General features: G+C 41.8%; 1 protein-coding gene across 1 annotated transcript in view; it reads right to left on the bottom strand.

Annotated features, from left to right (window-relative positions):
* Positions 1-24,694, bottom strand: part of LOC124803246 (KH domain-containing, RNA-binding, signal transduction-associated protein 3-like) — a 525,142-nt gene that overhangs the window by 14,955 nt on the left and 485,493 nt on the right. The window contains exon 6 of the mRNA XM_047264428.1: positions 1,073-1,140. Within this exon, the coding sequence (XP_047120384.1) occupies positions 1,073-1,140 (68 nt within the window). The remainder of the gene's footprint in view (positions 1-1,072; positions 1,141-24,694) is intronic.

The following is a 24,694-nucleotide window of genomic DNA, read 5'->3' as shown; positions in this document are numbered from 1 at the left end:
CTGTGATATTTTTCATACGGTTATTGACTATGTTTGAATACAGTTCGTAACCAGAGTTTATAAGGTTGATGCCACGATAGTTTTTACAGTCACTGCGTTTCCCTTTCTTGCAGAGGGAGATTACTTCCATGTTATACCAATAGTGTGCGATCTTGGGATTCCTACCAGTTTCATTTATTAATTGTAGAAGTCTTGTCCAGTGATAAGCATCCTTGCTTTTATTCTGTTAGCAATATAACTGGTCAGATATAGGTGTCTGTTATCACAACCATGAAGTGTACTTATTTCTGTTCCTTCCTTTCGAGGTAGGAAGTGACACGTAGCAAACACAGCAAGATAGCCTAGTTAATTATGACGCTTGTTCGACGAAACGGGTGGAAAATAAGGACTGTGAAACATTAAATGTCATTCTTTTAAGAAAGGTTCCGGTGTACGTTTCTGTAAAACTGATTGCTCATTTCCTTGTTATTTCCATTTCTTACGTTATTATAGCTGTTGCTACAATTTTCCTATTTTTGACAAAAACTCAGCGACACCATGACAAGGATAACACCAAGGACCACTACAGACAGAAACTCAAGTGCCTAGTATAGTACTATCGAAAGACCGTGAAGACATGTACGTATGAAACAGCGAGGCCGTAAAAAATCTATTAAGGATGCATATGAATTTAAGAAAAATCGGCGAAAAATTATAATTAAAAAAAGAGATGGAAGCAGATGACAGAACAACAGGCATATAGTTAGGCTGGCTTAAAAGAAAAAGAATGCAGCTATCTCTCTGTACCTGAAAGTGATTATCGTCAATGAATCTACATTAATGTGCACGGCCAGTATCAGGATGCATAATAACCAACAAATCAATGAACCGTTATCAACCATTCTCCTTACGCTTTTGACAGTGATACGGCGGTCGTGAAATGCAGTCTCAGGCACAGAAAAGACGATTATGCTTGGAGAGTCACTACAATCCCGTGGGAAGTTAGAGCGACAGAGACGGCGTGGGAGCAAGGAGAGAGAGAAGAGATGATGCGCTGCAAGGAGGAGAGTTGACAGCGAGGGTCACGACTTACCTGGGTAGGCAGCTGCCGCGTCGTAATAGTCGCCGCCGCCCTCCTCGTAGTCCTCATAGCCGCTGTACCTGAAAAAACGCCAACACTCACCGCTAGCCTAGGCACTCGCTCTCCGCCGCACCTAGTGCAGCGGGTTCTACACATGTAAGCAGTCACTGCCCAATACCCCACCAGAATAAGCGACGACCGACGTCGCTCCCCAACGCGTTCAATATTTAGTATCGAATGAAATAAAAGAAATTAGACCTTCGCTTTGATTTTTTCTGTATTTGTACTAGCAATTTAAACAGAAAATTTTAGTACAGGCATCCAGATTCTGATTCCTGTCCACCTATTAACAATAAAGGCCCTGATTTCGGAACGTACCGTAGCTGCAGCAAACGAAGGCTTCATGAACATGCCCGTTTTATAGTCTGTATTGGCAATTAAAATCTATTGCCCAATTGTTTTCAGAGTAACGTTGTTTTCTGAAACTTCCTGGCAGATTAAAACTGTGTGCCGCACCGAGACTCGAACTCGGGACCTTTCTCTTTCGCGGGCAAGCGCTGTACCAACTGAGCTACCCAAGCACGACTCACGCCCCGTCCTCACAGCTTTACTTCTGCCAGTACCTCGTCTAGTTTGGAAGGTAGGAGACGAGGTACTGGCAGAAGTAAAGCTGGGAGGACGGGGCGTGAGTCGTGCTTGGGTAGCTCAGTTGGTACAGCGCTTGCCCGCGAAAGACAAAGGTCCCGAGTTCGAGTCTCGGTGCGGCACACAGTTTTAATCTGCCAGGAAGTTTCATATCAGCGCACACTCCGCTGCAGAGTGAAAATCTCATTCTGGAAACGTTGTTTTCTCTTTTTTAACGAGCACAAATAGAGTAGCTGTACACCTTTCTACCTCTAACACTTTAAGCAAAGTGGGAAAAAAGAATAATAAGCATGACAAGTATCTATTTTAAGTGTACTCTTTACCTTTCTGGCGTATTCACACTAGTTTGAAGGAACGACCATCCTTAATTCAGATCATTCTCTTCTTACATGGCAGAATGCCGGCTGTGCTTAACTTTAAAAAAAAAAAAAAATACTTTATGGCAGAACGAAAATCGAACACCAACATTTCCCTTTAACGGACACAGCACTTTCGATAAGTCAATCAAGCACACACTGCTAACTGCCCCAAAGTTTGAAACAGACGCAGTAATTGTTAGGAAGACATGGCGAGGAGGCAGAGTTGACGCTTCGAGAACATCTGTGAAATTTAGTCCAACAGATCGACAGGAAAAGCACGGTCTGCAAAGAGCACAGTCCTGATTCAAGTCCACGTACCGGAAGGAGCTTTATCATAAATGATCAATCTTAAAACTTCATTACTGAAGAATCTTCCGCAAAATCACAATATTTTTTTGTAGTAACCACAAGAGAAAACTTTATTTCCTTTACAAAATAAAAAAATCAATATTACTGAGGTTATGGCCAATTTAATTACTGGAAATCTTCGAACATTATTAACAAAATCTGTAAATCTTAAAACATAAATTATATGTACTGCTGGTAATGGATTTCTTAATATTGTTTGGTGACGATAAATTACTTAACTTTTCGGGCAGTGACTATTATCTATTATTGGCAGTTTTAGATTATTAACCATATTAAACACAGATTAAAACAAATGGAAAAGGGAGCATGTGACAGCTTTACGTGGAATGTTAGGTTTTAAACTTTATATGAAGACGTTACAAATTAGTTTAGAATATATTATTACATTACTGAACAGGTATCATACATTTATTCATATATTTAGTAAAACTTATGATAATGCATGTCATTAAGGCGAGTAAGACATGATAGCACTACTTTTATGATTTTTTATCAAATAATGAACTAAACTTGAAACAAACTGTAGACAGACTGTGTGTGGCTAAATATTGCTTATACCAGGTGCTTATAATCGAAGTGACAAGTGTTCCTAGTGCTACAGTGTGGGCTGTATACACCGAAGGACGCTGAAACATTACAGGTATGTTCAATAATCAGCCTTCTCGCAGAAAAAAAACTGATAGTGGTACCTTGTGCCACCAAGTGAAAATCTGCCCTGCAAGCAGTCGGAATGTGGTGCGAGTGCAAGAAAAAGGGAGGAACGATCAAACACATCGTACATGAGGTTCTGGCACGTTAATTAGGATATAATCACAAGTTACGAAACACGTTCACACAGGCTCCCAACTCAGCATCACGCTGCATCTTTGAAATGAAATGAGCGTACGGCATTGTTGGCCGGGACATGGCATGGTCGACAACTGCTCGCACCATGTCCAGTGTAATCAGTGATATGTAGTCGTATCTTATTCGTCATCATCCCTGATAAACATGATCTTAGAAATACCCGCAAAACTGTAAGTTAAATGGATTTAGGTCGAGGGCTCTGGAAGGCCACATATCTTGAAATATGCCTAGAAATGAAGCGGGTGTTACCGAAGGTTTCTCGAAGCATATCTTTCACCTCTCAAGTGACGTGTGATGGTGTCGCCCAATTTTGCATGAAAATAGTGGTCTGGACAATGTTGCGTTCTGGAAAAGTTACGATCACGTGTTGCACAAGGAGGTTCTTATAACGAGCGAATGTCACTTTACACATTAATACAACTTACAGGCCTCAAAGAAAAGCTGACCGAGAATGGGGGAGCTAGGGAAGTCACATCCCACAGTAACATCAGCTGAGTGCAGTGGAACTTTCTGCACACACGTGTCGCAGCAGAACCCCACATCCAACAGTTCTGTGCATTCAAGGCACCATGCAAAGTTCGTCCAAAGTACGAATACACTACTGGCCATTAAAATTCCTACACTACAAAGATGACGTGCTACAAACGCGAAATTTAACCGACAGGAAGAAGATGCTGTAATATGCAAATGATTAGCTTTTCAGAGCATTCACACAAGGTTGGCGCCGGTGGCGACACCTACAACGTGCTGACATGAGGAAAGTTTCCAACCGATTTCTCATACATAAACAGCAGTTGACCGGCGTTGCCTGGTGAAACGTTGTTGTAATGCCTCGTGTAAGGAGGAGGAATGCGTGCCATCGCGTTTCCGACTTTGATAAAGGTCGAATTGTAGCCTATCGCGACATTGCTGCTCACTTTGGTCGACTTCCAATGAGTGTTAGCAGAATATGAAATCGGTGGGTTCAGGAGGGTAATACGGAACGCCGTGCTGGATCCCAACGGCCTCGTATCACTAGCAGTCGAGATGACAGGCATCTTTTCCGCATGGCTGTAACGGATCGTGCAGCCACGCCTCGATCCCTGAGACAACAGATGGGGACGTTTGCAAGACAACAACCATCTGCACGAACAGTTCGATGACGTTTCCAGCAGTATGGACTATCAGCTCGGAGACCATGGCTGCGGTTACCCTTGACGCTGCATCACAGACAGGAGCGCCTGCGATGGTGTACTCAACGACGAACCTGGGTGCACGAATGGCAAAACGTCATTTTTTTCGGATGAATCCAGGTTCTGTTTACAGCATCATGATGGTCGCATCCGTGTTTGGCGACATCGCGGTGAACGCACATTGGAAGCGTGTATTCGTCATCGCTATACTGGCGTATCACCTGGCGTGATGGTATGGGGTGTCAATGGTTACACGTCTCGGTCACCTCTTGTTCGTTTTGACGGCACTTTGAACAGTGGACGTTACATTTCAGATGTGTTACGACCCGTGGCTCTACCCTTCATTCGATCCCGGCGAAACCCTACATTTCAGCAGGATAATGCACGACCGCATGTTGCAGGTCCTGTACGGGCCTTTATGGATACAGAAAATGTTCGACTGCTGCCCTGGCCAGCACATTCCCCAGATCTCTCACCAATTGAAAACGTATGGCCAATGGTAGCCGAGCAACTGGCTCGTCACAATACGCCAGTCACTACTCTTGATAAACTGTGGTATCGTGTTGAATCTGCATGGGCACCTGTACCAGTATACGCCATCCAAGCTCTGTTTGACTCAATGCCCAGGCGTATCAAGGCCGTTATTACGGCCAGAGGTGGTTGTTCTGGATACTGATTTCTCAGGATCTATGCACCCAAATTGCGTGAAAATGTTATCACATGTAAGTTCTAGTATAATATATTCGTCCAATGAATACCCGTTTATCATCTGCATTTCTTCTTGGTGTAGCAATTTTAATGGCCAGTAGTGTATATTTCCAGCCATATGCCATCCATTTCCATGCGAAAAAAAAAAAAAAAACTAAGGACAAAGTCATGGCAGTTTAGTCCATCACGGGGCTTCATTTGGTGCATTCTGAATCTAGAATGGATACCAATGGAAACTGTGCCGCAAAATCTTTTGAACTATTGACTAGGGGAGAGAGAATTCCCTTGACACAGCTGGAGCACTGGCTGCAGAATTTGAGGCATGTTCTGTACAGTCGACTATAACTACAGCAAGTCATCAACTGTCGTTGGAATGCTCTGCCTCCCTCTCCCTGCCGCATCACCCAATTTACGAGTTGTTTCAAATTTCTTGATCACTTTCTTCATTGACGTGGCTACCTGGCAGATGTTTCTGCCTGCGATATCCCCGCAATGCAGTGCTGCTATTCTGATAAAACAGTTTTACCAGCGGTACACAGTCTTTCTTCTCAATAGTCACTGCGCTTCGTACAGAAAACTTCACCCTTCTTAATACTTTACACCACTCACTCCAAACAAGAAATCAACACACGTCGCCAGATGACAAACAGTATACTAATGTCAAAACAGGGAACATTGCGCATTCTGGCTGCTAACAGCGACATATTTTCACTTGGTGGCACAAAGTGCAACTATTTTCTCAGCGCTCTCCGTGAGCGCACCGATTGATAAACGTAACTACGTTATTTCAGCGTCCCGCGATTTATACAGCCTGCACTTCAGCATTGGAACTCTGTCAGTTGAATTACAACTACCAGGTATTAATACGTATAGTTTTATCTTATCTATCATTGGGTACTATGTAATTTTCTTCCGTACTTTTTAAATCAGAACACGATGTAGTTACTGCTACTGTTAGATTATACTTGCTTTTTATGCAATATTCGAACAAGCATTTCAACTCTTCAACGGTTTTCTTTAAGTTTTGCAACGGTCTACTTTTTTAATCATTAGTAAGAATTTTCAGTGGAATTAAATTCATTGTCACTCGTGCAACTTGCTATTATGTGTTAACTCTTACTACATGGCCCTAAGTCCGAATGCTTCAGGAAAATCCAAATAAAAACATTTGAATTATTAAAAGACCTTCCCAGTAATTTTCTTTTCACTGGATAAGTAACTTTAGATCAATTTTTTACACCGTTTGATTAGATTTAACATGTATATAGCTTAGACTGGTTAACATCAGTTGAAACATTTGTCGGCAATATATCGGCTACTACCGCAGGTTTCTGTGTGGCTGCCTGGAATCTGTTATCTTCGGCAGTAGCAAACCGTTTGCAGCAATGGACGTAATCGTTTATTTATTCTGCGACGTTTTTCCAGTGCGTACTGATAATGCAGGAAAGGGATCCAAAAACTGATGTTGGGCGTCGCGGTGAACTACTTCTGAAGTATATTTTCATGTATATACCTCCCAAGCATTCAAACGAATCGATCGGTAGCCGCGCTGAAAGATACCCTCGTTGGCATCCTTTGTAGAGAATACATGTCCCGCTACCGCTGAATTTACATTATTCATGACTGTGGGACATCGTACACGCTACAGAACGAATCTGAGAAAGATTTTTACTTGGGGCCCCTTTCACTTCAAAACCCTTAAGTGAATGACGAGCCGGTAAGTCTTATTTCCGCAGAAATGAGGATTTGTGTTAGCGACCACGGCTACCCTAAATCCAGAGCTACTCATCCTCTGTTGGTCAACAATGTAAACTTAGTTCTAATGGCTGACCTCTCCTTTGCGTGTAGCGCAACCGTTGCTCAATGTTTTCCATAGTAGTTCATTGTTACAAACAATACACTTCAGTTGATGTCTGCTAAGTACAAGAATATAAAGTGAGAAAGCACGTCACCTCACGTTGAGTAACGTCAGCACAGTCCATATCGCCATGGGCGTACGACATATGTCAACTGACTGAATACAATGGCATCACGTATTTCTTCCAAGAATTCCATTGACGGTAAGACGACGAACCAAAAAGCGAAAAAGGTGGAGCTTGTTTCCGCAATAGTGTTGACATTAAGACACGAACATCAGTTCAACATGACAAAATGTGTGTCACGTTGCCTTGTAGAATAGAAGTCCTTGCATTCTTCTGAGATGGTTTAATGATACCTACACGACAACGACGAAATTGTACTCTGAAACGGAGTTTCATCTTCGTGCGAGTGCAGTGTTTCAACACTGCACCATTTTACTCTTTGTGAAAGACAATACACGCAAAAATGCAAGGCGATACTATTATTTGTTTGAGAATTAAGCATTCCTGGTAGAGCTGACACCGATACACCTGTGTATTTGTAACAATCCTCCAAAAAGTGTCAGCCAGTATCTTTAAGACGGTTAAGGTTAGAGTCTCAACGACTTTAGAAAATGAAAGTGTTTTCACAGTGTCTCTCACTACAGTTCATTCGCTGTAAACGTGATGTGGCTTTTAAAACAACGATTAAAACCCTTCTTCGTGAGGGTCTAAATGTCAAAGACTTAGAAAGCTAATTTTCTTGTCATCCAGAAATTTCTGTAACTTTTCCTTGCAGAAATGAAGTTCAGAACTGTCTGAGATACCAAAATATGAATATCACAAAGAAGAAACCAACATCTATATAAGTATACCAGAAAGTTTGTAATGCCAAGTTTTGGCGAAATGGCATCGATTCGGATTTCACCGCAAGCCGTTGGTGTAAAGTTATAGGGCTAACTTTATATGACTACTTGCACGTGACTAATTATCCCGTTTGAAATTACATCTCCAGCGGTCAGCTCTCGTACATTATAGTTATATCGAATGCTCTAATGTGAAATAATATCCACGATTAGGAAATCGACAAGTAACAGTAGCGAGACCACAGAAACAAATTTACCTCGTAAACAAATACTGGGCAACTAAATGTCTGCAGTACGTCTTTCAATTTGTACGAGATGCGATCCTCAGATGGGTGTCACAAACTTGGGAAGAGAGAGTTTTTTTTAGCACGTAGTAACTTGACTATGTTGCTCTGCAAGTCTGCTCGTTTCGGGATGACGATACAGATGTTGCGTCGAATTCAGTGGGAATGATCTACTCTTCTCATGACGATAGTTTAGCTTGAAACAGTTGGACTGTGAATAATGACCAGATAATATTTCATGATATCTCAATGGACGACCATACATCCAGTTTCAAAAGAACACTGTACTCTTATGTCCGTGGGTTGCTTTTGGAAACAGGCCACATGGCTAAACTCTCATAGTGTCCCAGCTTTTTCCATTGTATAGTTCGCAAACTTGTCAATGGCTTGATTCCACGCAATGCCCTCCCGATAACCGTTCATGCTGCCCCAGGTGAGTTTTACTCGTGGGGCATGTGAGACACGTCAGAGCGATTTCTTGATATGAGAGAAGCGTCAAGTTGTCAATGTCCTAATCGAGTACAAACCACAACATACCAACAACTAAGTCACGCACCCTATGAAACGGTGCAAGAATACGTGTATTAGAAACCATTTCGATTATTTCGTGACCAGACTCTGCTGATTTAAGTTCTTCTGTACCATCATCTGACAGGGATCAACTTACGTTTCTTGTAGGCGTATGTTAATGGCATTGTGATTTCAATGTCCTTCAAGTAAGTCTGTCGAAGGCGGTCCAGTGAAGAAAGCCAACGTAGTATTCCTTAAATGCTACTAACATGCAGCAACTTCCAGTCTATTCTTGATGAAAATATTCTCAAGTTACACTTCCACGAAACGTTAACAGCACGACGGATCACGGTCATTTCAGACTCGTAACACAGACTTACCTACAGTTGCACTGCAGCTACAGGCAACGTAAAGCTCAACAATCACGGAACACGTACCAAGAAAAAAGCATATGTTACCATATAAAGCCTAGGGAAAAATTTTGGCACAGTGTCTTGTTCAATGAACGTCATTGTACGTTACCACAACAATACTGTATTGGCATGCGAATCTTTTTTGTAACCAATAATGGAATCGTTTCAGTCGCATGCTGCGATAAAACGTCGAAGAAACACAAAGTCCACTGCTGAAGAAAGAAAAGTTCACACACAACACCTACATGCAGTATAAAACTATTGCTGTACATACCACATCAAAACAAATGCATGCAACATCAAGTAAAATCATTGACACATATAAGGTTTCTGTCATAAGCCGTAGGTGCAATAACAGCTATCAGCCTAACACTGATGACCTGCGGAAGGCTCTAATCTGACACCACATAAATTTCACGTACAGTACTTGCAGGCAGTATTACTGCTGATGACACGAAGTCATTGGTTATGAAGTGGTGTTACGTAAGAAGGTCCAACGGATTACAGGACACAATGAGCTTACTAAAAGCAGTACTGACGTGAAGCATCGTCTCCTCCAGTGACAAAAATCACTCATTTGCAACGTGAAGCATCGTCTCCTCCGCTGATAAGAGTTTCCTCGTTTGCACCACGTTTTGCAGGCTAACCTGCAGAAATCGACTGCCTCGTATCTCAGTTTCACCTATCACAGTTGATGGTTCCTATTACCTTTCGTTAGAAACTAGGAGACAGGCTATAATGGTAGAAGTGAGTAATACGAATTACGTCCGTAACATTCACACCGTGTACTGGGAGGACACATTCCTCCTCCCCCTTCCCCCCCCCCCTTCCCCCACTAATCTAGAGTTCCTTATCGCTCCTGTGTTCTACATGGAAAACAAAAATTCTGCAAGATTCCTTTTACCCCTGTAATTGGTGAAGTTGACATAGTTTCCATAGTTTTAAGCTTAACTTTCGACAGTTCTGTAAGAAGATTATATGCATCTAGAAACGAAAAAATGTCGCTTCTGGTCGTAATCGGCCCAAAAATTGCAGAGCTACGCTGTCTGCCATGTTGTCGCACACTGTCATAGTCAGAAAGACAGAAAAATTGCCAAGCAAGCCTTGTATTCTACGCTAAAAGTAAATTCTTCATTTACAAAAAGAGTCTTTCACATTTATCATAATCCACCTACCACTTGTATTCATAATATTCAACATCGAACACGTTCCTACATATATGCATAACGAAAACTAAGTTTCATTAGTGTTCTAAAATCAAACAAGCTCTGGTTGACGAGCTGCCACTTATCAGCGAAATATGTTGTATATTTACTGACCCAAACAGAAATTTCGCATAATAGTGAGCGAAGTTGTTGCACAACTAGTTACTCTGGCAGAAATGGAACCAACCGTATCTCCGTTTTGAGAAATGTAAGAATGAATCATGTCCATGCATTCTTGAAAGAAAAACAGTTCTTATAGGACACAGCAGTGGCCAAAATTGGAGAAGTCCTATGTATTTACGTTTGAAAACAAAATATGTGTCGTTTTAACACGCTATTCTGTCCCATGAAAGCCATCTGTCTACTGACACTAAATGAAGGTTACTAATACGCTTACACCCATCAGCTCCCTTCTCAAAGTATCAGTAACTGGTGTGAACACATTTGTCTGTCCATGATTTCCTGCTCCACTAAGTTGTCCGCTTATAGATGTGATTTTAAATGTCAGCATAGCAAGAAATCGAAAAGATTACGCCCAGGTGAAAGAAAAGTGGATGGCCTCAATCAATTCACCATTCACTGAACTTTTGGGTTAAGTAAAGTCGGTAGGATGCGTTAAAAAAGTTTTTGGTGTCCCGCAAAGCAGACATACTCATTTCTCAGCAAAAGTAACTTTTTCCAACAGCGCAGAATTTTTGATAAATAACACGTATGCAGGGCGTTTCTGGAAGAATGGTCAATATTCAGACACATGTCAGGAACGATAATTCGAAGCAAAAGAATCTAGTACACATGGGCTCTAAAATGCATGTACCTGAAGAGTTACGGGCGCTTGCTCAGTACAAAAAATGTGTTTAGCATTAGCGAAGATGAACAGGTGTTCACCGCTCCTGAATATGCGTTTTACAGCCCATGTTTACTGGACTATATTGCTTCGAATGGTAGTTCCTGTCATGCCCCTGAATATTGACCATTTCTCCTACGACACCCCGTACACCCATCTGTGGAGGTAATAACCACCCTAAAGAGTTTGGCACCCGGAAGCTGATAATACAGCAAATCTGATGCCTCGCTTCCATGACAGCTCAAGGATTCGCCATTGTCACATGTGTTTATTGTGGCAATGTATTATACCGCTGTTTGGGAGTTCCACCTTGAATGTAAACAAAATGAACGTTGTCGACTGCCGGTCAGCACTCTTTCTCTGAAGCCACCGGCTAAACTGGCATGCAGTATGGTGCTTTGTGGCCTGAGCTATAAATTAATTGGATAAATTAACTACTCTTGCAGGACTAACCACATAAGAATGAGGCTTGCCATTTTCCCCTCCATCTCTGGTGTGCGATTTGTGCTATGCTACCATGACCTAGTCCTTGTTGCAAATGATCGTGCGTCTGAATATCGTTGGAATAACACTTTTTCAGACGGTATGCAGAGTTGTGGATATTGACGGACGTACACGACGCGGTCCTGTACAGTAACGCCACTGAAGATGTATTTATGGGATTTCAGCCGAACTATTGTTGCCATTATAAAATGGCATATTTCGATGACCGACCCAACCGCCATCTTAAGGAGCTGCGAGTTTTGTTTTGTCGTTAAATCAGAAGAGACTACCTTGTCTGGCATTTCTCGTGTTGAGTTACAGAACTCACGTCAACTCTAACACTGCTGATACTGATCTAGTACATTCATTTTACTTTGTTATTAGCACAACATCAATACAGTATCTTGATGGGGAATGGTTGTTGGAATATGCACTTTTGTAACGATAGAAGTCAGCAGCACAGTCAGAAGACGACTACGAACAGAGAAAAATAAACATTAAAAAGTAAGCACAAAGAACTTCAAAAGAAATGAAGCCTACATCATGAGGAACTGAATGTTGCACGTAACAGTAACGAGGATCAGTCTCAATAGATATTTGTTTCGGACATACGCATATAGGACTTTTTTCGTAGTTTCTATCAGGATAGTTTCTATCTGTACCATCAACTGCAAGAATAAGGGAGTATTTATTGTACTAAAGTTTCTGCGTATAGAAATAACTGCTTCCATGACATCGAACGGAGTTCGCTCTCCATACGTTTCTGTTACAGAAACTCCGATTTCATGGCAGCAACAGCACAGCAGGCCACGTATGAGATGCAAAGTATATTCGTGATACCCCAAAAATACTTGTATTTGGTCATCTAGGACCCCAGACGTGGTGTACTGATGTAACAACACTCCGCTTAAATTCGCCTTGGATCATACTTCCACAACTGAATCAAAAACTTAGGAAATCATCGTCGTCATCATCGTCGTAGTAGTTTTTCTGTACTGTGAGCAAGTTCATGTCTCTACTTTTATGGTCAATCGCTTCCTTCTATTGTTATATTTATATCCATTAAGCAGATCATCCAGGATATGAGTCCTCTTCCGACGTAGCCTTCTCTTCCCGTCCAAATATCTTTCAAATTCATAGTATGAAGGCTTTCACGACCGGATGAAATATCTTCTGGTAAACCTTGCGGGATGTAAGGTCGTGGTCCATGAAACTCTTCAGCTCCTAACGTTTCGTCCAGTGCTTCGCTGGACATCTTCAGAGGGGTGTTTCTCCTCCGGTGAGTCTTGCCGACTGACGGGTCGGACGTCTGAGAGCGGCTTATGTATCGTAGAAAGTGGGCGTGACCAGAGTTACACGTGATATGCAGAGATAACCTTTGTCAGAGATAAAACTTAACTATCGATCGTAACCTTGTCACGGATAAAACTGTCTAGCAATTCTGTAGTGCTACTGTCCAAATATCACTAAGTTTCATGGTCTCTTCTTTCCGATTAAAAAGAAGCGTAAATACACGGTTAAAAGAACACAGAAGTCTTTGCCGATTAGGAAAAACAGATAAATCGGCTGTAGCAGAACACGCTTTTCAGCCAGGAAATCATCAAGTGAAGTTTTCCGAAACAAAAATTTTATCTACGACGACGAACTATTACCCACGGCTTTGTAGAGAAGCAATTGAAATATATAAACATAGGGATAATTTTAATCGGAAAGAAGAGACCATGAAACTTAGTGATATTTGGACAGTAGCACTACAGAATTGCTAGACAGTTTTATCCGTGACAAGGTTACGATCGATAGTTAAGTTTTATCTCTGACAAAGGTTATCTCTGCATATCACGTGTAACTCTGGTCACGCCCACTTTCTACGATACATAAGCCGCTCTCAGACGTCCGACCCGTCAGTCGGCAAGACTCACCGGAGGAGAAACACCCCTCTGAAGATGTCCAGCGAAGCACTGGACGAAACGTTAGGAGCTGAAGAGTTTCATGGACCACGACCTTACATCCCGCAAGGTTTACCAGAAGATATCTTTCAAATTGTTATGAAATTTTCTTCATGCTTTCTCAGTAGACACCCAGTCCACTTTTTATTTTGTGTTCACTTACATCCAACAATGTCTTCCTTCTCCAACTCCCACGGCATCACTCTGTCAAAACTTTTTTCTTCTTCATTCTCCACCACATGCATATTCCAAATGCCTCCAACCGCCACCTGGCTTCCCTTATAACACTCGAGGTTTCAGCGGTGTAACATAGCCCACAAGCTATTACTGTCTTACCTACTTCAAGTGAGACTATAGCGATATGTCCACTTGCACTGAAGAAACTTCCTACCAGTCTTTTCGCCACATTCATAGTGCTTTACTTCTGATGGGACAGAAAAGAAGATCAAGATGCATAGTTTTGAAGCTTGCCGCTGAGTTAAATTAAAAAACACAAATCTACTCACCAGCTCCACATCTACATCTATACTCTGCAAATCACATTCAAGTGACTGGCAGAGGGCTCATACAACCACCTTCACAATTCTCTGTTACTCCAATCTCGTATAGCGCGCGGGAAAAACGAACACGTATATCTTTTCCCTTATTTTATTATGGTGATCGTTTCTCCCTATGTACGTCGGCGTCAACGAAATATTTTCGCATTCAGAGGAGAAAGTTGGTGATTGGAATTTCGTGAGAAGATTCATCCGCAACGAAAAACAGATTTGTTATAATGATGTCCATCCCAAATCCTGTATCATTTCAGTGACACACTCTCCCCTATTTCGCGATAATACAAAACGTGCTGCCCTTCTTTGAACTCTCTCGATGTACTCTGTCAATCCCATCTGGTAGGGATTCCACAAGGCGCAACAGTATTCTAAAAAGAGGACAGACAAGCGTAGCGTAAACAGTCTCCTTAGTAGATCTGTTACATTTTCTAAGTATTCTGCCAATAAAACGCAGTCTTTGGTTGGCGTTCCCCAGAACATTTTCCGTGTGTTCTTTCCTATTTAAGTTGTTCGTAACTAATTCCTTGGTATTTAGTTGAATGTACGGCCTTTAGATTTAACTGATTTATCGTGTAACCGAATTTTAACGGATTCCTTTTAGCACTCATGTGGATGACCTCACACTTTTCGTTATTTAGGGTAAATTGCCAATTTTCGCACCATACGGATATCTTTTCTAAATCGTTTTGTAATTTGTTTTGATCTTCTGACGACTTTACTAGTCGTTAAACGACAGCGTCACCTGCAAACAACCTAAGAAGGCTGCTCAAATAGTCTCCCATATCGTTTATATAGATAAGGAACATCAAAGGTCCTGTAACACTACCTTGGGGAACGCCACAAATCACCTCAGCTTTACTCAATGACTTTCCGTCGATTACTACGAACAGTGACCTCTCTGACAGGAAATCACGAATCCAGTCACATAACTGAGACGGTATTCCATAAGCACGCAATTTCACTACAAGCCGCTTTTGTGGTACAGCGCCAAAAGCCTTCCAGAAATCAATTTGAAATCCCTTGTCAATAGCACGCAACACTTCGTGAGAGTAAAGAGCTAGCTGTGTTTCACAAGAACAATGTTTTCTAAATCCGTCTTCTTTCACGTAATTCATAATGTTCGAAAACTATGTTCCAAAATTCTGCTGCATATCGACGTTAATGATACGGGCCTGTAGTTTGGTGGGTTACTACTACTACCTTTCTTGAATAGTGGTGTGACCTGTGCAACTTTCCAGTCTTTGGGTACGGATCTTTCGTCGATACTGCTCTGATACTGAATATCAATTTTCCGAAGTCAGAATAAAAGCCGAAAAATCTTAATACGGCGATTAAATTCCAAATAGCGCAATGAATATGATGCAACATATGGTTAAGAAGTCTGCCTCCGCAGCCCTACAGTCAGCGCGTCAGCCTCGCTTGCGGAGGACCCGCGTTCAATTCCCGACACTGCAAGAGATTTTCCCTTGGCGGGATGATTGGCAAGGAGTGCACTCAACACGGTGATGCCAACTGGGAAGCTGTCAGATTGACAGGTAGAGACTCCAAGGTCTGAACGGCTGGGAGAGCTGTGTACTGACCCCATGCACATCTGCATGACAGCACATGGCAGAGGACGACACGGCGGCCTGTCAACATGAGTGGCCTTCAGGCCCTCAGCCAAGAATTTAGTTTAGCTTCACTATGGCTGTATTCTCTAGTCACTCTCCAACCAAGAAAGGACTTTTCTTCGGGTTTCTGCTGCGTGCTGCATGGATCCAGTTTCTCCTTAAAAAATGTTACATTCTTCTTGGATTTGGTGAAGCTTGGCACGGAATCTCCAAATGGTAAACGCAATTACTTATGTCACTTGTCTTCATTCATACTTCGGAACAGTCATTTTCAACTCCATGGCTGAAAGTGTCTAGACACCGAGTATTAGCTCGGCAAAGCAGGCCCTTCCACCAATGTTACTAGCTTCGTCGAAACTTCTGAGAACAGGTGAGACTAACTGAGAGTCCTCCTTGGAACTGAGAGTCATTCTCAAAACTTTTGAAGCGGACCGTAATCTTTCTGTGCTGCTTGCATCACGGGCAGTAGGGGGAGATCGAAGTGTATGAAGTGCCGCCTAGATGAGGTTACAACCTAGTGCATCTGAGTGTCGAATCAAACAAGTTGAGAAGATTGGTTATTATTGCAACAATTCACGCAAACCAGTAGCAAAAAACAATTTTGATTAATGAAGAGCATCAGCAGTAATGTTTGGAATACGGAGACCATTCTTCTGTTACCTTTTTATTAGGAGACATTCACAGAAGTTAAGAAAGACCCTATTATCTGGATTCAAAGTAACTAAATTGGAGTGTTTCTGTGGCGCACGCTTCCCATGCAGATGGGTGGAATGAAAAAATACTTTATTCAGGCCTAGTCACCGAGTTGCGCTCCAATGTTTTGATATTTACTTAAGGCCCCCGCCAAAGTATCTTTCTGAGTGGAAGGTACAAGACACCATTAACGCCGACTCAGCAGTCGAACGGGCAGTAACTTGGGGCACTACTGTGTCGTCCATTACGTCAAACCCCCGTCATTTACATATTCCTACAAAACTACTATTTCAGGTGACATTTTTAGAACCAATAGGGAAGGAATTAAGTTCCTAGTTCACGACGGGAATTCATTCCGAATTAGTACTTGCACCGATAAAATCACGACTCTTGCGCTATTATCAACTATGAAAAGACGATTATGTTTATCTCCTCTAAGCGTCATACAGAAAATTCGTTTCTGCTCCCCCTATATAACATGGGATGTTAACTGGGACATTCATTTATATTTGTAACACTTCACCTCGGGTCTTTTCGGGACACTAATGTAAACGTGGAAGTAGGCATGGTCTCTTGTCATAGGAACACATTCTGCCGAAGAATAGGTAGCGCAGCAGCAGTTACTTTCGGGAGATTTATTGACACCGTGACATCACCATTAATGGTTTTACTTTGTTCACGTAAGACTACCACGCTGCTTCACTGTCTAAAATTCAGCGTACCAACAGGAACTCTCTTCAGGCGACACACTGGCCGTCAGCACGTACGTCAAACTTTCATGACCTATCACAGAATTATATGAAGCACTTATGCGTCAGTACAAGCTCTTGATCCAGAAACAGCTATTCGATTCTCTAATAGCAGATTTTCCGAAAACCTCAAAACCATGAGGATTGCGCCTTATTCAGTACTCTTAATGTTATCTTCCCTCTTCAGTTATCTTTCCTGATTCCCCCTACCGTTCCGCCTCCATTTCATTAGGGGTAGTCGCGCCGTGTCTTTGACGTCCTGTGCCATGAGATCATGTAAACGTACGCTATCCATCTCTTCACCTACATTAAGTTCAATATATCTGATCAGATATTGGCCGGCCGGAGTGGCCGTGCGGTTAAAGGCGCTGCAGTCTGGAACCGCAAGACCGCTACGGTCGCAGGTTCGAATCCTGACTCGGGCATGGATGTTTGTGATGTCCTTAGGTTAGTTAGGTTTAACTAGTTCTACGTTCTAGGGGACTAATGACCTCAGCAGTTGAGTCCCATAGTGCTCAGAACCATTTTTTTTGATCAGATAATGGGTGTAAAACATCAGATGTTCCCAAAATTTATAATGAAGTGGCTATAAATGACGCACGACACACATGATGGTGTAAGCATTTCGGTTTGTCGCAATTCTCCGATTTACATGTCTATACTGCTTCTCATTTGATCAAACGACGCAATGTTTCCCCCATTACAGCTCTTTCAAGCCCAGAAACTTTCGAGATATTCGCCAGGAATCAGAGCTGGCATCTCGACTATGGCTACGCGTTGCCAACTACTGGACCACGGGACCAGTCAGTGATGCTTCATAATAATAACTGTCAAATGAAATAAAACTACAAACAGCCACAGACTTAAAAGTTATGTTTATATATCCATCAAAATTCTGTCTCTCCACAATTAAATTGTCACAATCACTTTACCTTATTCCACGACGGTGCTTCGAGATAAATCATTCAGTAGACAAAATGTAGTTAAGTCCGACCTAAATTAACAGAGAATCGTGTTAACTAGTAAGTCATTAGTCTTAGAAACGCGTTTTGGTAGTAAGTCTTACAGAAAGTAACGTTGTAAGCGTTGTCCTGTAATGTAACTAGGATATAACCTATCGTCAATAGCTCCTACAGCACTTAATTCACGAATGAATAATAAGATTAAACACTCTACTGCCCAGATCTCAGATTATAGACATAAGACAGTTTCGTCAATTATAACGATGTCTCAATGTCAAGCCTAATAGCCCGATAATATTAGCATACGCAACTTAAGTATAATGCTGCATGCACGATTACTCTAGACGTCACTCACAATATTGTAGCACCCAAAAATGATTTATTCAAGTTCGTGATTGCAACATTACGGCGATGTAACAAATACGGTATGTGGCAGAAAATGTTTCTGCAACTTCAGAAAGTAGGTAATTTTCATTTTCGCGCTGTCACAATAATTTGGCATTTCATCCCGTGATTTCGTGTACACGAAATGACCTTAACGCAAAAATTCGTTCTTTGTGTTTTGATGATGTCAGAGTTATATATATAATTATATATATAAATTCAAAACCAAAACTGTGCATCAAACACATCCTCTCACGCGAAGAAACGTCTATCTGTAGATGTGGGCAGGTTTTTGGGGCAAGAGTAGAATAGAGTAGGTTAGGTTAGGGTAGAGGGGTGGACAAAAATATGGAATCACCAACACGGTATAGGAAAACCACCGGAATTCAAGACAGCTTCCAGTCATATCGGAATAGTTAAATAACCTGTTTTATGCTTTCAAGGGAATCTTATAGCATTCTTTCTGTAAAACAGCGTCAAGTTACGGTAATGGTGATGGAGGTCCATAACAATCACGTAACAGACCAAAAAAGACTCAATAACATTGCGAACTGGTGTCTGTAGTAGCCAGAAGAGATGTTTGTAGTAGCCAGAAGAGATGTCTGTAGTAGCCAGAAGAGATGTCTGTAGTAGCCAGAAGAGATGTCTGTAGTAGCCAGAAGAGATGTCTGTAGTAGCCAGAAGAGATGTCTGTAGTAGCCAGAAGAGATGTCTGTAGTAGACAGAAGAGACGCTACAGTTATCCTCGTGCTCACAAAACCAGTCGTGGACGATGTGAGCTGTGCGAACATAGGCCTTATCGTCTTGGAACACAGCATCACGATTGGGGCACAAACATTGTATCACGGGATCGGCCTGATCAGTCAAAATGGTAACGTAATCCTTGGCAGTAATGCGGTCTTGCAGAGTAACCACGGAGCCCACGGAATACCACGATATTGCAGCAGAAATCATCACTGATTCCTCGCCATGTTTCGTTCTTCTGACGTAAACTCGGCCAAAGCTGAAAACAAGACTCATCCAAGCACATGACATTCTTTCATTGCTCCATAGGCAAGGTTTTAAGGCTTCGGCACCACGGGCACTTGCATCACTGATGAGTCGCTTTGAAATTCCAGTTTGAGCTGCAGTTCCCTGCCTCTAGAGCTCCCTTCGTATTGTTTTCGAGCTAACAATGTTAGCGAGGGCGACATTCTATTCTGCAATGATTTTTCAAATTAACATCCTCTTATTTTTCGTCACCATTCTCTTCAATGATCGTTTGTCACGATTGTTCAACACGCAATTTCGCCTGCATTGTGACTTAGCGGGTGCTGCTTTACCGATTTCCCTGTCAAATCTTCGATACGGTACCTTCTGAAACACGAAACACTTCAACTATCTTGGTTATGAAAGCACCCACCATATTAGCATCAACAATTTTCCCATGTACGAATGCACTGAGCTCCGACAAAATGCACTCACAACTACGCAGAACACTGTTCTGACAACGACTGACGGTTGCTACGTATTGAGGACATCGCGTAAGTGCCGTTCGTGGTCAAATACAATTGTGAAACCTGCATTTCTGTTCAGGCGTGCACTTCTCGCGGTGTTTCCTTATTTTTGTCCATCCCCTGGAAATCGTATACAAACACAGTCATTATGGAAGGAAACAGTCTGAAGTGACAGTATGGACCATCCTGAAGGAAACTCATAATACAGAAATACGCTCTCCACTCTATGATTTCCAAGACACCGCTCCTACGAAGCCAGGAATGGAAACAACGAAGTTTTATGTTGTGAATCTCACTTTACGAATTCTTTTCAAGAATTTTGAGGTAACTCCAAGTCTGTTTTTGGCGGCGGCGGCGGTCAACTAGGTACAAAAATTCCAACACGAGAAGAACTGCTTGCCCGCTTTTGAATGTTATTCGCATGGTAAGGAAAAACGTAAACCCAGGTTCAGTTTAACAGTATAAAGTCTGTCTAAACGACTTGTAAAACACGCTGAACTTGGTGATGGCATTTTTAATAGAAGGGGTAAAAATAAACAGACAATAAAATAGGAGAAGTAACTGCCTTGGTAGACGAATAATTAGCGCCGCTGTCTTCGGAGCGGAAAGATGTGTGTTCAATCTTCTGAGTTAGTAAAGTCTGGAACAGGGTCCACTCAGTCTCGTGAGACAAATGATAAGCCGCTTCAATAAGTAAGCAGCAACATAATCATCAAGAATTATTTACTGGCAATGATGCTGGAGGTATTGGAGACATGTCGATCGCATGTCTCGGCCAGTCTGAACAGGCCTAAAGCCTAAGCCCTGACGGGTGTTTACGTTTACGGTACACGGGAAGTAGTCACCAGTTAATTTACCGTCACCTACACTGTTTCCATTCCTTACAGTGTCAAACGCATGTACAGTAAAACCTTGCAAAAACCGACATCGGACGGTCCAACTTCCTCTTAGTCAGGCCATCCCGTTTCCGGTATTTGTTTAGGTACAAGAACCGCCACTTAAGTCAGTCGATGACTCATCGCTTCCGATATGGCTCAGTAGGCAGCTGACCGTTGAGAGGTGCTGTAGTTCGATCAGTTTTAGTACGAAATAGCTTGTTTCTATCTCGCTTAATGACTGCTAGTGTGCATGCATTTATTTTATAAATTAGTGACTGTGTTGTTCTTACATACCGAAGTGTGTGAAACTAAATTAAGCCATCAACTAAACGCAAATATGTGACGCTGTCTTTAGCGGCGAAACTGAATATCTCTGAAAGCTTAAATAAAGGTGAGTCCCTTCAAAACATTGTAAGTGAGGCAGAGGTTGGCATTAACAACACTGTTTAAGACAGAGAAAATATAAGAAAACTCTTGAAAGATATCCAGTGAACACTGATGATGAGAAAGCATTTAAATTATGCAAGACTCTGAAGAACCCTGAAAGTGAAATTCTTGTGAATGTGGTTTGAGCAGGAGAGAAGAAAAGAACTCCATTGTCAGAACCAATCATGAAAGAAAAGGAGCTGATTTTGAGTAAAAAATTAGATGCAGACAATGATAATGAAAAGTTTAAGCAAGTGAAGGCTGGCTACATCAGTGGAAAAAAACGAGACGGCATTAGAAATGCAAACACAGGGTGACAATTATTGAACTATATGGAAAAAAGGAAAATAGTTACAAACTACGGCGTGTACACAATTTATTCAACATGTTAACTTCACTGTGGATTTCGGATTTAGGTTATGACATGTTCGATATGCTTGCCATCATTGGCGATGACGTCGCGCAGACGAATAGCGAAATTCTGCATGACCCGCGTGTCAGAACATCGATGCTGTTTTCAGCTCAGCAATGGTTTTGGGTTATTGCTGTACACCTTGTCTTTAACATAGCCCCATAACAAGGAGTCGCATGTGTTCAGATCCGGAGAACATGGCGACCAATCTAGAACAATACCAGTAGCCTCTGGGTATCCCAGAGCCAGAATGCGGTTCCGAAAGCACTCCTCCGGGACATCAAACACTCGCCTGCTTCGATAGGCTCGAGCTCCGTCTTACATGAACCACACCTTGTCGAAATCATGGCCACTTTGGGTAATGGGGATGAAATCGCCTTCCAAAATCTTCACGTACCGTTCGGTAGTCACAGGGCCATCAAGAAATATCGCACCGATTATTCCGTGACTTGACACTGCACAACACACAGTCACCCGTTGAGGGTGAAGAGACTTCTCGATCGCGAAATGCGTATTCTCAGTCACCCAAATGCACCAATTTTGCTTACTCACAGATCTATCCAAATGAAAGTGGGCTTCGTCAAAAATCCAAACTGCATGCGCATACTAATTGCCACCATGCCCCGCGGCCAACCATGCAGTCTGAATGTTCTAACGCAAACCGTTCAGAAGTTACGACGATTTTATTTCATATAGTTCAATAACTGTCACCCTGTGTCTTCTGCGTGAAGCTGTCTGCTAATGAAACAGCTGCCAATAAAACTGTTTAGAAATCTGAGAACTTAGTTGAAGAGCTTAAGCTTGTCTTTCATGAAGGGTACACATCGATGAGTTTAAGCCAAACTACAAAATGCTCCCTACAAGAACTCTTGTTGCACAGAATGAGTCTGTAACAGGTACAAAACTTGTCAAAGACATAATTACTATTGATATCTATAGTACCACTCACGGTGCAGAGAGAGAGAGAGAGAGAGAGAGAGAGAGAGAGAGAGAGAGAGAGAGAGAGAGAGAGAGAGCTATACTATACTGATACTTGGCTAAGTAACTTCTCATCTCTCTCTATATGGACTTGGAGAAAAGCAGAATAAATGCTTCATTTCTTCCTACCAACGTAATATGCAGAATCCAACACTTGGCCCAGACGAGCACTGTGTGGTCGAAGAGGCGATGACGTCGAAAATACATTGGATCAATTTTACAGCGGACACAAAAATGCAGCAGCTTGTTTCAAGCGATGAAATAAAAAAAATACAAAATATTTGATCTATACAACTACCGAAGCTTGGGAAGAATTGACGGCATCAACGTTCGAAAAATCTTGGTGCAAACTGTGGCCAAGAACGAATAAAAATAAAGATGAAACATCAAAACAAACGAGTGAAGTGAATCATGACGAAACAGTCCAAGCAACAGGCGATGAAAGTTAAGGAATGAACACTCCACTGATTTTGGATTTGCAACTTTACAACCGCACTCTAAGCCCAGAGACGTAAATGGATCAATACAACCTGACGTTCACCGTACGATATAACAAGAGTTAACTGATAACAAAATGACTGACGCTGTAACTGCAACACCGAGAACAAGAAAGAAGATGAAGACAACGAAGACAATGAACCTATGGTTCGAGTAATACGTATAGATGCTAAAAATTCATTTGATATAACCCTTCAATACATCGAACAGTGGATTAGGAAACGGCGGCACATCGCGACAAAATGAAGGTTGTAATCTGATCAGAAAAAGAACATTAAAGAATTTTTTCGTCCTGCTTAGGAAAATAACGTTTTTCACAGTGTGGCCTGACGTTTCGAACAGAGCTGGCCAGTGCAAGTCAGTTGTGTGTCAATGCTGTACTGTAATAAGGAACGTACAGTTGTTTAAGTTTCACTCACAGCAACAGTATGTTACTGTACGATACAAACGTATTTTAAAGTACAGGCATTACTTTACATTACAGTTTCGTGTAATACTTTAATGCGTCGACGTTTTCTTTTCGTTTTAAGATGGAACAGTATTTCCAGTTGAAAACAAAAGTTTTACTGTACTGTATTGTGATGCTGCGCGGCAAAAAAAAAAGTTTCTCTGATAATTCAGCCTTTCTGGGTCCCGACCACGCTCCCGATCCTGGTTCTGCTATACATCTCAACATTTGGGAACGAAGCACGTGTTTATACTACGTGTGTCCACATTCCTGTTACATAGTTTTATAATTTGTAGTAACGATATGATACTTCTCATTTTGTGTAGCTTACGTTCTTATCATTCACATACTACGCTGTAGAATTCATGTCTCGTTTACTTCTGGTAAGTATAATTTTACACTATCACAACCTTAGTTAATACTGCACATATCAGTTAATCGGTCATGAATGTATTAACTGTAACAATGAAATAGTATCGCCTCTTCAGATGGCAGCCATGGAACGTGTAAGCAATTATTTTTACATGTTTGTACCTATGCCTACAGCACGGAAACAGTACACTTCTGTATGATACGTATTCGAACAACTGCAAGCCCTTAAAGAGACTAACAGAAATTTAGTAATACTCGGTGTGATGTTTTCCCCGGAATTATCCAAACTTTCACGTCTCAAAGTTTGCTCGTTTATACCTGGAGGATCTGAAATTGCCTGATGTTCTAACTCACCGAGCTAAGCCAAGAGCTTCTTGAACACACGATACGTCCTGACTAATGTATCGAATGCTCACGTCTCCTGCTGAGGTAGTTACAGATTCAAAAGAAGTGATAAATACATAGTAGCTATTATAATCGAAATGTTTCCTGACATTAAGATGTTATCGAAGGAACAACAGTCGCATTTCGCCATTATCTCCTCTGATTAGTGGAAAAGTGCCTACACACTTCGAAACTAGTTTCTTTTCTTGATTCCGCAAAATCTGTCTCCATGAATTTCGGTCCTGTTGATGAACACAAGCAAGAAACACTACCCTTTTTGTGGTGGTAAGTCCGCAAACAGT

Source organism: Schistocerca piceifrons, chromosome 6, assembly GCF_021461385.2.
Source record: "Schistocerca piceifrons isolate TAMUIC-IGC-003096 chromosome 6, iqSchPice1.1, whole genome shotgun sequence".
Classification (NCBI taxonomy): Eukaryota; Metazoa; Arthropoda; class Insecta; order Orthoptera; family Acrididae; genus Schistocerca; species Schistocerca piceifrons.
This window is presented reverse-complemented; position numbering and strand designations above follow the sequence as displayed.